General features: G+C 49.2%; 1 protein-coding gene across 2 annotated transcripts in view; it reads right to left on the bottom strand.

Moving 5' to 3' along the window:
• LOC135536938 (potassium voltage-gated channel subfamily KQT member 5-like) overlaps window positions 1-15,111 on the bottom strand; it is a 195,671-nt gene that overhangs the window by 13,303 nt on the left and 167,257 nt on the right. For both annotated transcript variants that reach the window (XM_064963163.1, XM_064963167.1), the window contains exons 9-10: window positions 14,756-14,782; window positions 8,580-8,803 (exon numbers count right to left, since the gene is read on the bottom strand). In XM_064963163.1, the coding sequence (XP_064819235.1) occupies window positions 8,580-8,803; window positions 14,756-14,782 (251 nt within the window). The remainder of the gene's footprint in view (window positions 1-8,579; window positions 8,804-14,755; window positions 14,783-15,111) is intronic.

Below are 15,111 nucleotides of genomic sequence, written 5' to 3'. Positions count from 1 at the left end.
ATGATCCCCAATTAGAGGCAACAATTACCAGCTGCCTCTAAATGGGAACCACACAAACCACCAACCTAGAAATCTAAAAACTAGATAACCCCCAGTCACTCTGACCTAAACACCATAGAGAACCTAGGGTTCTCTATGTTCAGGGTGTGACAGTACACCCCCCCCCCTCCCCCAAAGGTGCGAACTCCTGCCGCAAAACCTGAAACCAAATGGGGAGGGTAGGGGGGGGGTGACTAGTGTTGGTGGCGGCTCCGGTGCGGGTCTTTGCCCCCGCCCAGACCACGGGTCCGGCCATGGTGCTGGGTTGGACACTGCACACGGACTGGGCACTGGCGCGAGGAAGGCTCCTGCAATGGAGCTGAGTAGGCCGCCGTGCCCGGACATCGGCGCAGAGGAAGGCTCCGGCCTTGGAGCTGGACTGGACGCCATGCCCGGACTGGGCCCCAACGCAGAGGAAGGCTCCGGCCTTGGAGCTGGACTGGACGCCGTGCCCGGACTGGGCCCCGACACAGAGGAAGGCTCAGGCCTTGGAGTGGGATTGGACGCCGTGCCATTGACTGGGCGCCAGCTTCAGAGGAAGGCTCCTGCCATGGAGCGGGACTGGACGCCGTGCCTGGACTGGGAATCTTCACAGAGGAGAGCTCCTGCCATGGAGCGGGACTGGACGCCGTGCCTGGACTGGGCCCCGGCACAGAGGAAGGCTCCTGCCATGGAGCGGGACTGGACGCCGTGCCCGGACTGGGCCCCGGCACAGAGGAAGGCTCCTGCCATGGAGCGGGACTGGACGCCGTGCCCGGACTGGGCCCCGGCACAGAGGAAGGCTCCTGCCATGGAGCGGGACTGGACGCCGTGCCCGGACTGGGCCCCGGCACAGAGGAAGGCTCCTGCCATGGCGCGGGACTGGACGCCGTGCCCGGACTGGGCCCCGGCACAGAGGAAGGCTCCTGCCATGGAGCGGGACTGGACGCCGTGCCCGGACTGGGCCCGGCACAGAGGAAGGCTCCTGCCATGGAGCGGGACTGGACGCCGTGCCCGGACTGGGCCCCGGCACAGAGGAAGGCTCCTGCCATGGAGCGGGACTGGACGCCGTGCCCGGACTGGGCCCGGCACAGAGGAAGGCTCCTGCCATGGAGCGTGACTGGACGCCGTGCCCGGACTGGGCCCCGGCACAGAGGAAGGCTCCTGCCATGGAGCGGGACTGGACGCCGTGCCCGGACTGGGCCCCGGCACAGAGGAAGGCTCAGGCCTTGGAGCGGGACTGGACGCCGTGCCCGGACTGGGCCCCGGCACAGAGGAAGGCTCCTGCCATGGAGCGGGACTGGACGCCGTGCCCGGACTGGGCCCGGCACAGAGGAAGGCTCAGGCCTTGGAGCGGGACTGGACGCCGTGCCCGGACTGGGCCCCGGCTCAGAGGAAGGCTCCTGCCATGGAGCGGGACTGGACGCCGTGCCCGGACTGGGCCCCGGCGCAGAGGAAGGCTCAGGCCTTGGAGCGGGACTGGACGCCGTGCCCGGACTGGGCACCGGCGCAGAGGAAGGCTCCTGCCATGGAGTGGGACTGGACGCCGTGCCCGGACTGGGCCCCGGCACAGAGGAAGGCTCCTGCCATGGAGCGGGACAGAACGCCGTGCCCGGACTGGGCCCCGGCACAGAGGAAGGCTCCTGCCATGGAGCGGGACTGGACGCCGTGCCCGGACTGGGCCCCGGCACAGAGGAAGGCTCAGGCCTTGGAGCGGGACTGGACGCCGTGCCCGGACTGGGCCCCGGCACAGAGGAAGGCTCCTGCCATGGAGCGGGACTGGACGCCGTGCCCGGACTGGGCCCCGGCACAGAGGAAGGCTCAGGCCTTGGAGCGGGACTGGACGCCGTGCCCGGACTGGGCCCCGGCTCAGAGGAAGGCTCCTGCCATGGAGCGGGACAGAACGCCGTGCCCGGACTGGGCCCCGGCACAGAGGAAGGCTCCTGCCATGGAGCGGGACTGGACGCCGTGCCCGGACTGGGCCCCGGCACAGAGGAAGGCTCCTGCCATGGAGCGGGACTGGACGCCGTGCCCGGACTGGGCCCCGGCACAGAGGAAGGCTCCTGCCATGGAGCGGGACTGGACGCCGTGCCCGGACTGGGCCCCGGCACAGAGGAAGGCTCCTGCCATGGAGCGGGACTGGACGCCGTGCCCGGACTGGGCCCCGGCACAGAGGAAGGCTCCTGCCATGGAGCGGGACTGGACGCCGTGCCCGGACTGGGCCCCGGCACAGAGGAAGGCTCCTGCCATGGAGCGGGACTGGACGCCGTGCCCGGACTGGGCCCCGGCACAGAGGAAGGCTCCTGCCATGGAGCGGGACTGGACGCCGTGCCCGGACTGGGCCCCGGCACAGAGGAAGGCTCCTGCCATGGAGCGGGACTGGACGCCGTGCCCGGACTGGGCCCCGGCACAGAGGAAGGCTCCTGCCATGGCGCGGGACTGGACGCCGTGCCTGGACTGGATATCGGCACAGAGAAAGGCTCCGGCCATGGAGCGGGACTGTACACCGTGCCTGGACTGGGCACCGGCGCAGAGAAAGGCTCCGGCCCTGGAACGGGACTGGGCGCCTTGCCTGGAAGCTCACGACCATCGCTGGAGGTTCCGGACCGTTGACCGTCACTGGAGGTTCCGGACCGTTGACCGTTGCTGGAGGTTCCGGACCGTCGCCGGAGGTTCCGGACCGTGGACCGTCGCCGGAGGTTCCGGACCGTGGACCGTCGCCGGAGGTTCCGGACCGTGGACCGTCGCCGGAGGTTCCGGACCGTGGACCGTCGCCGGAGGTTCCGGACCGTGGACCGTCGTGGGAGGTTCCGGAGCGGGAACCGTCGCCGGAAGCTCTGGACTGTGAATGCGCACTGGAGGGAGGCCTAGTACTTGGTGCCGGCACAGAGGAAGGCTCCTGCCATGGAGCGGGACTGGACGCCGTGCCCGGACTGGGCCCCGGCACAGAGGAAGGCTCCTGCCATGGAGCGGGACTGGACGCCGTGCCCGGACTGGGCCCCGGCACAGAGGAAGGCTCCTGCCATGGAGCGGGACTGGACGCCGTGCCCGGACTGGGCCCCGGCACAGAGGAAGGCTCCTGCCATGGAGCGGGACTGGACGCCGTGCCCGGACTGGGCCCCGGCACAGAGGAAGGCTCAGGCCTTGGAGCGGGACTGGACGCCGTGCCCGGACTGGGCCCCGGCACAGAGGAAGGCTCCTGCCATGGAGCGGGACTGGACGCCGTGCCCGGACTGGGCCCCGGCGCAGAGGAAGGCTCAGGCCTTGGAGCGGGACTGGACGCCGTGCCTGGACTGGGCACCGGCGCAGAGAAAGGCTCCGGCCATGGAGCGGGACTGGACGCCGTGCCTGGACTGGGCACCGGCGCAGAGAAAGGCTCCGGCCATGGAGCGGGACTGGACGCCGTGCCTGGACTGGATATCGGCACAGAGAAAGGCTCCGGCCATGGAGCGGGACTGTACACCGTGCCTGGACTGGGCACCGGCGCAGAGAAAGGCTCCGGCCCTGGAACGGGACTGGGCGCCTTGCCTGGAAGCTCACGACCGTCGCTGGAGGTTCCGGACCGTTGACCGTCACTGGAGGTTCCGGACCGTTGACCGTTGCTGGAGGTTCCGGACCGTCGCCGGAGGTTCCGGACCGTCGCCGGAGGTTCCGGACCGTGGACCGTCGCCGGAGGTTCCGGACCGTGGACCGTCGCCGGAGGTTCCGGACCGTGGACCGTCGTGGGAGGTTCCGGAGCGGGAACCGTCGCCGGAAGCTCTGGACTGTGAATGCGCACTGGAGGGAGGCCTAGTACTTGGTGCCGGTACAGGTGGCACCGGACTTGTTACACGCACTTCAGGGCAAGTGCAAGGAGCAGGCACAGGACGTACCGGACTGGGGAGGCGCACTAGAGCCCTGATGCATGGAGCCGGCACAGGTGGCACGGGACTGGTGACACACACTTCAGGGCAATTGCAAGGAGCAGGCACAGGAAGTACCAGACTGGGGAGGCGCACTGGAGGCCTAGTGCGTGGAGCCGGCACAGGTGGTACCGGACTTGTGACACACACATCAAGGAGAGTGCGGGGAGCAGGCACAGGAAGTACCAGACTGGGGAGGCGCACTGGAGGCCTAGTGTGTGGAGCCGGCACAGGTGGTACCGGACTTGTGACACACACATCAAGGAGAGTGCGGGGAGCAGGCACAGGAAGTACCAGACTGGGGAGGCGCACTGGAGGCCTAGTGTGTGGAGCCGGCACAGGTGGTACCGGACTTGTGACACACACATCAAGGAGAGTGCGGGGAGCAGGCACAGGAAGTACCAGACTGGGGAGGCGCACTGGAGGCCTAGTGTGTGGAGCCGGCACAGGTGGTACCGGACTTGTGACACGCACTTCAGGGCGAGTGCGGGAAGCTGACACAGGACTTACCGGACTTGGAAGGCACACTGGTGGCCAGATGCGTGAAACCGGTGCAGATGGCACCGGACTGGTGTCACGATTTTCAGCACACCTGTACGGCAACAATCTCATCGCTACCACCTCTCTCCGGAATCGTTCATTAAATTCCTCCTTCGACTCCCAAACAGGCTCTGGCACTCTCCGCTGCATGACCGCCAGCTCCAAGAGCCCTCCCCCCCCAAAAAAAGAATAATCTTGGGGTTTCTGTGGCCGTGGTCCCCGGTGTCGTCGCTGTCCTTCCATGCTCCTTGGCGACTCCCGCCAAGGAAGGGTCTCGTGTCCTCTCATGTCCTCCCAAGTCCAAAACTTCCTTACCTCATTTTAACACTGCTTGGTCCTTTGTTGGTGGGATATTCTGTCACGATCTTGGACATGAGCGGACCAAGGCGCAGCGTGAGTATAGTTCCACATATGTATATAAGTGAAACTAACAAAACAAAATTAAAAAACTTAAAGACCATTAGGACGTAGTGCCCAAACACACTAAAACAAACAATATCCCACAAATGCAGGTGGGGGAAAAAGCCTACCTAAATATGATTCCCAATTAGAGGCAACGATTACCAGCTGCCTCTAATTGGGAACCACACAAACCACCAACCTAGAAATCTATAAACTAGATAACCCCCCAGTCACTCTCTGACCTAAACACCATAGAGAACCTAGGGCTCTCTATGGTCAGGGTGTGACAAGTTGATTAGTAAACTGTCAAACATTAACTCACTTTTACTTGTTGCAGGCAGTGGTGGAAAAAGTACCCAATTGTCATACTTGAGTAAAAGTAAAGATACCTTAATAGAAAGTGAAAGTCACCCAGTAAAATACTACTTGTGTAAAAGTCTAAAAGTATTTGGTTTTTAAAATACTTAAGTATCAAAAGTAAATGTAATTGATTAAACATATTTAAGTAGAAAAAGTAGAAGGTTAAATAATTTCAAATTCCTTATATTAAGCAAAGCAGATGGCCAGGGGCACACTCCAACACTCAGACATTATTTACAAAAGATGCATTTGTGTTTAGTGAGTCCGCCAGACCAGAGGCAGTAGGGATGACCACGTGTTCTCTTGATAAGTGCGTGAATTTCACAATTTTCCTGTCCTGCTAAGCATTCAAAATGTAACGAGTACTTTGGGTTGTCAGGGAAAATGTATGAAGTAAAACGTACTATACTTTCTTTAGGAATGTAGTGAAGTAAAAGTAAAAGTTGTCAAAAATATAAATAGTAAAGTACAGATACACCCCAAACGACTACTTAATTAGTACTTAGCCATTTTTACTTAATTACTTTACACCACTGCTTGCAGGTCACATAACTGTTTATTACATGGAATATTTGTTTTGTGGGCTTCCCCCGGACCGACGTTGCTCTCCAGTTTTGTGATGAAACATATGTATGCGTAGCTGAATTTATTTCACCACTATGTGACTGTTGTCTATTGCTGTCTCTGCCTTATTGTATATCACTGCGACGTATGAACGAATGGGTTGTAGAGCAAACAACGCAATCATCCCAACATTGGTTCTAATATGCTTTTACTGGCTTGGCTTCCACAGGGATTTTACCCACGCACTGCTGAGAGAGAGAGAGAGAGAGAGAGAGAGAGAGAGAGAGAGAGAGAGAGAGAGATATTTCACAGTATAGCTGAAGAGCGCGAGCCTGAGAGCTGCCTGGCCTCAGTAGGTATATTGCTAATGGGAAATATTTATCACAAAGACCTGCTGTTTATGAGTGGCCTGAGTTACGACATAAAGCACACCAAAGCGGGCCAGGGGTTAGAAGTGGTAGAGTGCAGATCAAACAAATTTTCCCCTGACCAATAAAATGTTTTCTATGACCCCAGGTTAATGCTATTTGTAATGTTACAAGGCAAGCCACCACAGGCCTTTGGAGGATTGGTGTGTGTGTGTCAGCCAGCATCAATCTCTGCTCTCATTAATTCAAAAAGTACTGTAGCTGGTTCTTGGCAAAGCCATTTAATCCATCTGGCATACCGTATATGCAACAGTCCATTTCCATATACAACATGATTATTGTACGGTTGTGTAAGGTAAGTGTCATATGCAGTATAGTCAGTAGTCCTCACTTTATCCAAAAACGTCTCTTGCACCAGATTCAGCTGGATAAATCCCCCATTCCATTTCTATCCATCCTCAACATAATGTGCTGGTAATAGCGATATTATGGTAATAGTGTTATTATGGTAATCATGTTATTATGGTAACAGTTATTATGGTAATGGCGTTATGGTAGTAGTGTTATTATGGCAATAGTGTTATTATGATAATAGTGTTATTATGATAATTGTGTTATTATGATAATTGTGTTATTATGGTAATAGTGCTATTATGGTAATCGTGTTATTATGGTAATATTGTTATTATGGTAATGGAGTTATTATGGTAGTAGTGTTATTATGGCAATAGTGTTATTATGATAGTGTTATTATGGTAATGGTGTTACTATGGCAATAGTGTTATTGTGGTAATATTGTTATTATGGCAATAGTGTTATGATAATAGTGTTATTATGGCAATAGTGTTATTGTGGTAATAGTGTTATTATGGTAATAGTGTTATTATGGTAACAGTGTTATTATGGCAATGGCATTATTATGGTAGTAGTGTTATTATGGCAATAGTGTTATTATGGTAATAGTGTTATTATGGCAATAGTCTTATTATGGCAATAGTGTTATTATGATAATAGTGTTATTATGGCAATAGTGTTATTATGGCAATAGTGTTATTATGGTAAAAGTGTTATTATGGTAATAGTGTTATTATTGTAGTAGTGTTATTAAGGCAATTGTGTTATTATGATAGTGTTATTATGGTAATGGTGTTACTATGGCAATAGTGTTATTGTGGTAATAGTGTTATTATGGTATTAGTGTTATTATGGTAACAGTGTTATTATGGCAATGGCATTATTATGGTAGTAGTGTTATTATGGCAATAGTGTTATTATGATAATAGTGTTATTAAGATAATAGTGTTATTATGGTAATAGTGTTATTATGGTAAATGTGTTATTATGGCAATAGTGTTATTATGATAATAGTGTTATTATGGCAATAGTGTTATTATGATAATAGTGTTATTATGATAATAGTGTTATTATGGCAATAGTGTTATTATGATAATAGTGTTATTATGGCAATAGTGTTATTATGGTAATCTTGTTATTATGGTAGTTGTGTTATTATGTTAATGGTGTTACTATGGCAATAGTGTTATTATGGTAGTAGTGTTATTATGGTAATGGTGTTATTATGGTAATGGTGTTACTATGGCAATAGTGTTATTATGGTAATGGTGTTATTATGGTAATAGTGTTATTGTGGCAATGGTGGTATATGGTAATAGTGTTATTATGGCAATGGTGTTATTATGGTAATATTGTTATTATGGTAATGGTGGTATTATGGTAATAGTGTTATTGTAGTCCACTATTGGTATAGACCTACTTCATTCTAGAATTTAGCTGGTGTTCCATTTGACCTAGCTACCTTGTCACTATGGCTGGTACCCTGCCTTCCTCAGCCAGCTGGCTAGGCTGGATAGAGCAGCACTACAGCCTCTGCTAGCCCCTTAAGGCTGCTAAACTACAGCATACCCGTTCCCTTCCCCCTCAGCATCCAGAGTACGGTCCAGAGCTCCAGCCATAACCAAGCCAGGCCGGCCATTCCCACTAACCCAAACCAGCGCACCGCAAACAGGCATTAACATTCCTCCTGCTGGGCCTAGCTGGCTCTCTGGCTGGCTCTATGGTCTGTGCCAGCTCTGGTCTGGTCTGCCCATAAGATGGGGGTCTAGGAGTAATCCTTCATAGCACACAGCGCCCAGCCAGAGAACTTAGGTAAAGGGAGCTAAAGCTAGCATGACATTAATAGTGTGGTTTTAAGATGATGGAGCTCACCAGTGATCTAAGGATAAGCAAGGTATGTCTAAAGATATCATGAGATATCATTCTGAGAATGTGCAGAAAGCATCAGGGCAAGATTACAATTTTGGTATGAAGGCAAAGAAAATGACATTGTACCAATCAACCCATCTCTTACACTAAATGCCCAAATCCAACAATTGACCAATCACGACAATTCATTAGTTCCTCTCACCATCGGCAGTGGAGCGTGATTGGATCTTGAGGCGGAGGGAGGGTCTGAAGCGGGTGCGGTCATTGAAGCTCCAGCTCTTCTGAACCTTGGCAGGGCTCGTGCCCTCCGTACCCCCAGCCTCAGTCCCCGGGGACCGCCGGTCGCTCACCGACGTCTGCCGGCTCTTAATACTCTGCCCCCTGGGGCTCGCCATCCGGACACGGTCTTTGAAACTCAACTTTTGGCTGTCATGGGTGGTGGAGAGATGGAGGGAGAAAGGGGGATGATGGTGTAGAGGGAGAGAGAGAGAGGGAGAGAGAGAGAGAGGGAGGGAGAGAGAGAGAGAGAGAGGGAGAGAGAGAGAGAGAGAGAGAGAGAGAGAGAGAGAGAGAGAGAGAGGGAGAGAGAGAGAGAGAGAGGGAGAGAGAGAGGGAGGGAGAGAGAGAGAGAGAGAGAGAGGGAGAGAGAGAGAGAGAGAGAGAGAGAGAGAGAGAGAGAGAGGGAGAGAGAGAGAGAGGGAGAGAGAGAGAGAGGGAGAGAGAGGGAGGGAGAGAGAGAGAGAGAGAGAGGGAGAGAGAGAGAGAGAGGGAGAGAGAGAGAGAGAGTCATACAAAGATATACACACGTACTGTATCAAGCACAGGTTCGGGGTCGGGAACAATTAAAACAAAATGCAATTGACTTTTTACAGGAGTCTTTTACCATTTCATGAGTTTGTTCATTCGTTTACCTAATTATTGGTTGCTTCACTGGAGAGCAAGGCATTTAAATTAGGTTAGATTGATGGGCCTATTCATAGACCAGCATGCATTGCAGCCTATTATCCAAAATGCATGCGCACAGCAGGCAAAATGCTTCAGCAGGTACCCTACTGTTAGTATGTAATTATGATTCTTTAGCACTCAGCTCACTCCTAGACATGTGACCTCAGCTGGCCAATCCCTGTCTCTCGGACTGGCAGAGTCACCATTGGAAGAGCTACCATAGAAGAGGGGTTTGTGCAGGGGAGGGTCTTGTATAATTGATAATCAAGAACACCAAGGGAATAAGGGGGAAGTGATGATTTCATGAACCTTTGTGATTAACTATTAATGGGGTCTAATATCCAAGGAGGGACTGCTGAAATGGTGAGGTGCAGGGTGGAGTGCTGAGGTCAGAGGATGGACAATGCTGTGTACAGGGTTTCCAAGTGACAACATGCAGGGGCAGTGGAGGGGCCGTGCAGAAGACAGGCAGCGGGGCAAGGGGTAGGAAGCTATATCCAATCTAACCATGACTGTTTTTGTGGTCATTGTAAATGTTATCGTGACTATTGATGAAGTCATTGTGTCTTTCATGTTTTGGTGATGTGAATGACATGAAGTGAGGTAAGAGGCCAGAGTAGTTGATAAAACTTCCAGAATGATTGAAGTTGGTGAAATATCACAATGAACCAGTTAGACAACATATCTGTTCAGTGGATCTGTTTTTAAGACCGTACCAAAAAGCTCTTGTACAGTCAGAAATACAGTTGAAGTCGGAAGTTTACATACACCTTAGCCAAATACATTTAAACTCAGCTTTTCACAATTCCTGACATTTAATCCTAGTAACAATTCCCTGTCTTAGGTCAGTTAGGATCACCACTTTATTTTAAGAATTTGAAATGCCAGAATAATAGTAGAGAGAATTATTTATTTAAGCTTTTGTTTCTTTCATCACATTCCTAGCTGGTCTCAAGTTTACATACACTCAATTCGTATTTGGTAGCATTGCCTTCAAATTGTTTAACTTGGGTCAAACGTTTCAGGTAGCTTTCCACAAGCTTCCCCCAATAAGTTGCGTGAATTTTGGCCCATTCCTCCTGACAGAGCTGATGTAACTGAGTCAGGTTTGTAGGCCTTATTGCTCGCATATGCTTTTTCAGTCAAAAGTACAATCTTTGTCCCCATGTGCAGTTGCAAACCGTAATCTGGCTTTTTGTATGGGGGTTTTGGATCAGTGGCTTCTTCCTTGCTGAGCGGCCTTTCAGGTTATTTTGATGTAGGACTTGTTTTACTGTGGATATAGATACTTTTGTACCTGTTTCCCCCAGCATCTTCACAAGGTCCTTTGCTGTTGTTCTGGGATTGATTTGCATACTATTGTTTGTACAGATGAACGTGGTACCTTCAGGCATTTGGAAATTGCTCCCAAGGATGAACCAATTTTTTTTCTGAGGTCTTGGCTGATTTCTTTTGATTTTCCCATGATGTCAAGCAAAGAGGCACTGAGTTTGAAGGTAGACCTTGAAATACATCCACAGGTACACCTCCAATTGACCTATCAGAAGCTTCTAAAGCCATGACAACATTTTCTGGAATTTTCCAAGCTGTTTAAAGGCACAGTCAACTTAGCGTATGTAAACTTCTTACCCACTGGAATTGTGATACAGTGAATTATAAGTGAAATAATCTGTCTGTAAACAATTGTTAGAAAAATTACTTGTGTCATGCACAAAGTAGATGCCCTGACTGACTTCCCAAAACTATAGTTTGCTAACAAGAAATTTGTGGAGTGGTTGAAAAACAGGTTTTAATGACTCCAATCTAAGTGTATGTAAACTTCCGACTTCAACTGTAAGAGTATTAAGAGTTAGTGTACAGTAAGAGAAGTGGTTTAAATCATAAGACAACAGGCAGCATTTTCAGGCACTGTCCAAAAGAAGCTCAACATTGTTGCAAAGGTAACTCAGATCGTCAGAGAACTCCCAGAACCTATATGCAGCCATTTTGAAAATTCGTTGTCATTCCCAAAAAAGTCATGAGTCCAAGCGGGCAGGGGGGATGCTGTGTACCTAGTATGTTTCCGTAGGGTACACCTCCTCAGTAGCTTCTGCTTACTACTGAGGCCTTTACTACAAACCAGAGGAAAGAGATTCGGTAAGCAAATATAGGTGTTTATCGTATACAGTACCAGTCAAAAGTTTGGACACCTACTCATTCAAGGGTTTTTCTTTATTTTTACTATTTACAAAACTATGAAATAACACATATGGAATCATGTAGTAACCAAAAAAAGCGTATAATATATTTAACATTTGAGATCCTTCAAAGTACCGACTCTGTGAATTGATGACTGCTTTGCACATTCTTGGCATTCTCTTAACCAGCTTCATGAGATAGTCACCTGGAATCTATTCCAATTAACAGGTGTGCCTTGTTAAAAGTTTATTTGTGGAATTTCTTTCTCTCTTAATGCATTTTAGCCAATCAGTTGTGTTGTGACAAGGTAGGGTAGTATACAGAAGATAGACCTATTTGGTAAAAGACCAAGTCCATTTATGGCAAGAACAGCACAAATAAGCAAAGATAAATGACAGTCCATCATTACTTTAAGACATGAAGGTCAGTCAATACGGAACATTTTAAGAACTTTGAAAGTTTCTTCAAGTGCAGTCAAAAAAACCATCAAGCGCTATGATGAAACTGGCTCTCTTTCCTGACTGCCACAGGAAAGGAGTTTCCTCTGTTGCAGAGTATAAGTTCATTAGAGCCTCAGTAATTGCAGCCCAAATAAATGCTTCACAAAGTTCAAGTAACAGACACATCTCAACATCAACTGTTCAGATGAGACTGCATGAATCAGGCCTTCATGGTCGAATCACCACTACTAAAGGACACCAACAAGAAGAAGAGTCTTGCTTGGGCCAAGAAACACATTAGACCAGTGGAAATCTGTCCTTTGCTCTGATGAGTCCAAATTTGAGATTTTTGGTTCCAACCGCCATGTCTTTGTGAGATGCAGAGTAGGTGAACGGATGATCTCCACATGTGTGGTTTCCACCTTGAAGCATGGAGGAGGTGTTATGGTGTGGGGGTGCTTTGCTTGTGACACTGTCAGTGATTTATTTAGAATTCAAGGCACACTTAACCAGCATGGCTACCACAGCATTCTGCAGCGATACACCATCCCATCTGGTTTGCTCTTAGTGGGACTATTTGTTTTTGAACAGGACAATGACCCAAGCCAAAGCTGTGTAATTTCTACAAATGTAGAAAATAGTAAAAAATAAAGAAAAACCCTTGCATGAGTAGGTGTGTCCGAATGTTTGACTGGTACTGTATGTGAACGTCTTTGTTTCGGTTATGAATGTAGCTTCTATGAATGTCTCTGTATACTTACTGTATGTAATGATGTTATATGCCTTTATGTCTGCATATGAATGTTTATTGAAACATAATCTATACAATCGCCACCTCAAACTAAGTGTGTTAATGTCTTTGTACGGTATAGTTTATGGATGTAAATATAACTCATGACAGATGACATAGTCCTTTATGTCATGTATATGAAAGCTTTATAAGCGCAACATGATCGCTAGGCTTCAATCACACTAAACTAAAGCATGACCAGATACCCTGTAGAACCACTATACTTTTTCAACCACTTGCTGACATTTAGAAAGAGAGTGTTTCAAAGATAATTGAGCTCAGTGGAGAGAGAAAATGAAGAGCCTAGGTATGACAGCGTTTTTAAAAGGATAATTCAGTCCCACTCCTGCCCATGTCTCTCATTTAACCATACTAATGAGAGAGAGAGAGAGAGAGAGAGAGAGAGAGAGAGAGAGAGAGAGAGAGAGAGAGAGAGAGAGAGAGAGAGAGAGAGAGAGAGAGAGAGAGAGAGAGATGAGTCATATGTGTGGAGAATGGTAGACTTTTAGAACAGGCAACCTGCCGGGCACCAGTAGGCTTTCAGGGCCATCGGCACCTGGTTCAATGACACTCAGAAATGGATTGTTATTTATTTATTTTTCTCCTGCAGGTTTGAGGTGGAGCCCTTGACCATGAGAGAGAGAGAGGGGTGGTGAATTGAATTCAATAGGTAGAGGATGCTGGAGCTTTGTTCTCTCTCAATCTCGCTCTCTCCCTCCCTCTGTCTCTCCTGTTCTACCGACATGCTTTTCAAGTGTTTGGGTTTGCGTGGGAGGGATTCTGTCCTCACCCTCTCAACACTAGGCAACACTGAATGTTTTATTTTTCCCGATATTCTGTTGACACTTTACACTTAGTTTGGAAATCTCAGGTAAAAAATAAGTACAGTCTCTTCATAGACAAATGTTTGAGTGGCCCTCAGGTTTTTAATTCTGTTTTTCACTTTAAAGACACACATTCTGCTTTCCCTACTGTTGTGTAACGACAGCTAAAACAACATATTACATCACTCCTAGCTCCCACAGAGAGAGAGAGAGAGAGAGATAGAGAAAGACAGAGTGAGATAGAGAGAGAGACATAGAGAGTGAGAGAAAGGGGAGAGAGAAAAAGACAAAGATGGAGAGAGAGAAATAGAGAGAGAGAAAAAAACAGAAATAGAGAGACAAAGACAGAGCTAGAGAAAGACAGAAAAAGAGTGTTTCCTCTCCCTCCTCAATCTTTCCTCTGTAATTTAGTGTCTGTGTCACTCAAATCTTGTTATACTGAAATACACACACAACACACGACTGCAATAAACACAATTAGTTCTAATTTTAGAGAGAGCGAGAGAGAGAGAGAAACCACTGCAATCATTTCCTTCCTGAAGAACACCTAAGGTATGGAGAGATGTAGTGAGAGAATGGGATGAGGCAGAGGAAGAGAGAGAGAGGGAGAGGGAGAGAGAATGAAAGGACAAGAGCTGAGAGAGAATAGGGGAGTGGGAGGAATAAAGTGATGGAGAGCGAGAGGGAAGAAGGAATAATAAAAGGAGGGAAAGAAAGATAAACACTGAAGAAAGAGGGGGAGAGGCCCAAAGGAGAGGTAAATAATGATTAAGTAATGAACTGCTGGCTGTTTCTATAAATAGATCCATTAAATTAAGAACTCGGGCCAACACCTCTTAACCAGCTATCTTGCTCTACAATAGGTCACCGACAGCATATTGGCACTTTCAGCAGCAATACACCGTAAATCCCAAATGACACCCTCCTCCCTTAATAGTGCACTACTTTTGACCAATGTCCTAGAGACATTTGAGACACACCCACACAGTTCTGAATAGCGTCTGAAAGCATTGACATTTCCATTTTGGTCATTTGGCAGAGCAGACGATCTTATCCAGAGTGACTTGCCATCAGTGTACTCCATACAGGCTGTAGGGAAGACATGACCCCCAACACACAGGGTTACGACGTACACCGGTGGTAGTGGTGCGTGTGGATCTGTGCGTCAAATAGATACACAGAACAAATAGGAGATACGAACCTTGTGGACGATTCACCCTGGTCCTTCCTTCAGGTTGAGAAGTGAGAGAGGCGAGAGGGGAGAAAGTGAGGAAATATTTAGCAAAGTCTTCATCGCAAACATCATCTACTGCGCCAACGAGTAGCGAGTTGACCTCCAGGGGTCGTATTCAAAGGAGATGCTGAGTATTTGAGGCAGCGTTGTGTTGAGCACATGAGCAAATCACAAGCAAGTCACCAGACTAAACAGAAACAAGACTCAAGACACACACACACACACACACACACACACACACACACACACACACACACACACACACACACACACACACACACACACACACACACACACACACACACACACACACACACACACAC

Source organism: Oncorhynchus masou, chromosome 5 (genome assembly GCF_036934945.1).
Source record: "Oncorhynchus masou masou isolate Uvic2021 chromosome 5, UVic_Omas_1.1, whole genome shotgun sequence".
In the NCBI taxonomy this organism is placed as follows: Eukaryota; Metazoa; Chordata; class Actinopteri; order Salmoniformes; family Salmonidae; genus Oncorhynchus; species Oncorhynchus masou.
Note: the sequence above shows the minus strand (reverse complement) of the source record. Positions and strands in the feature narration are given on the sequence as shown.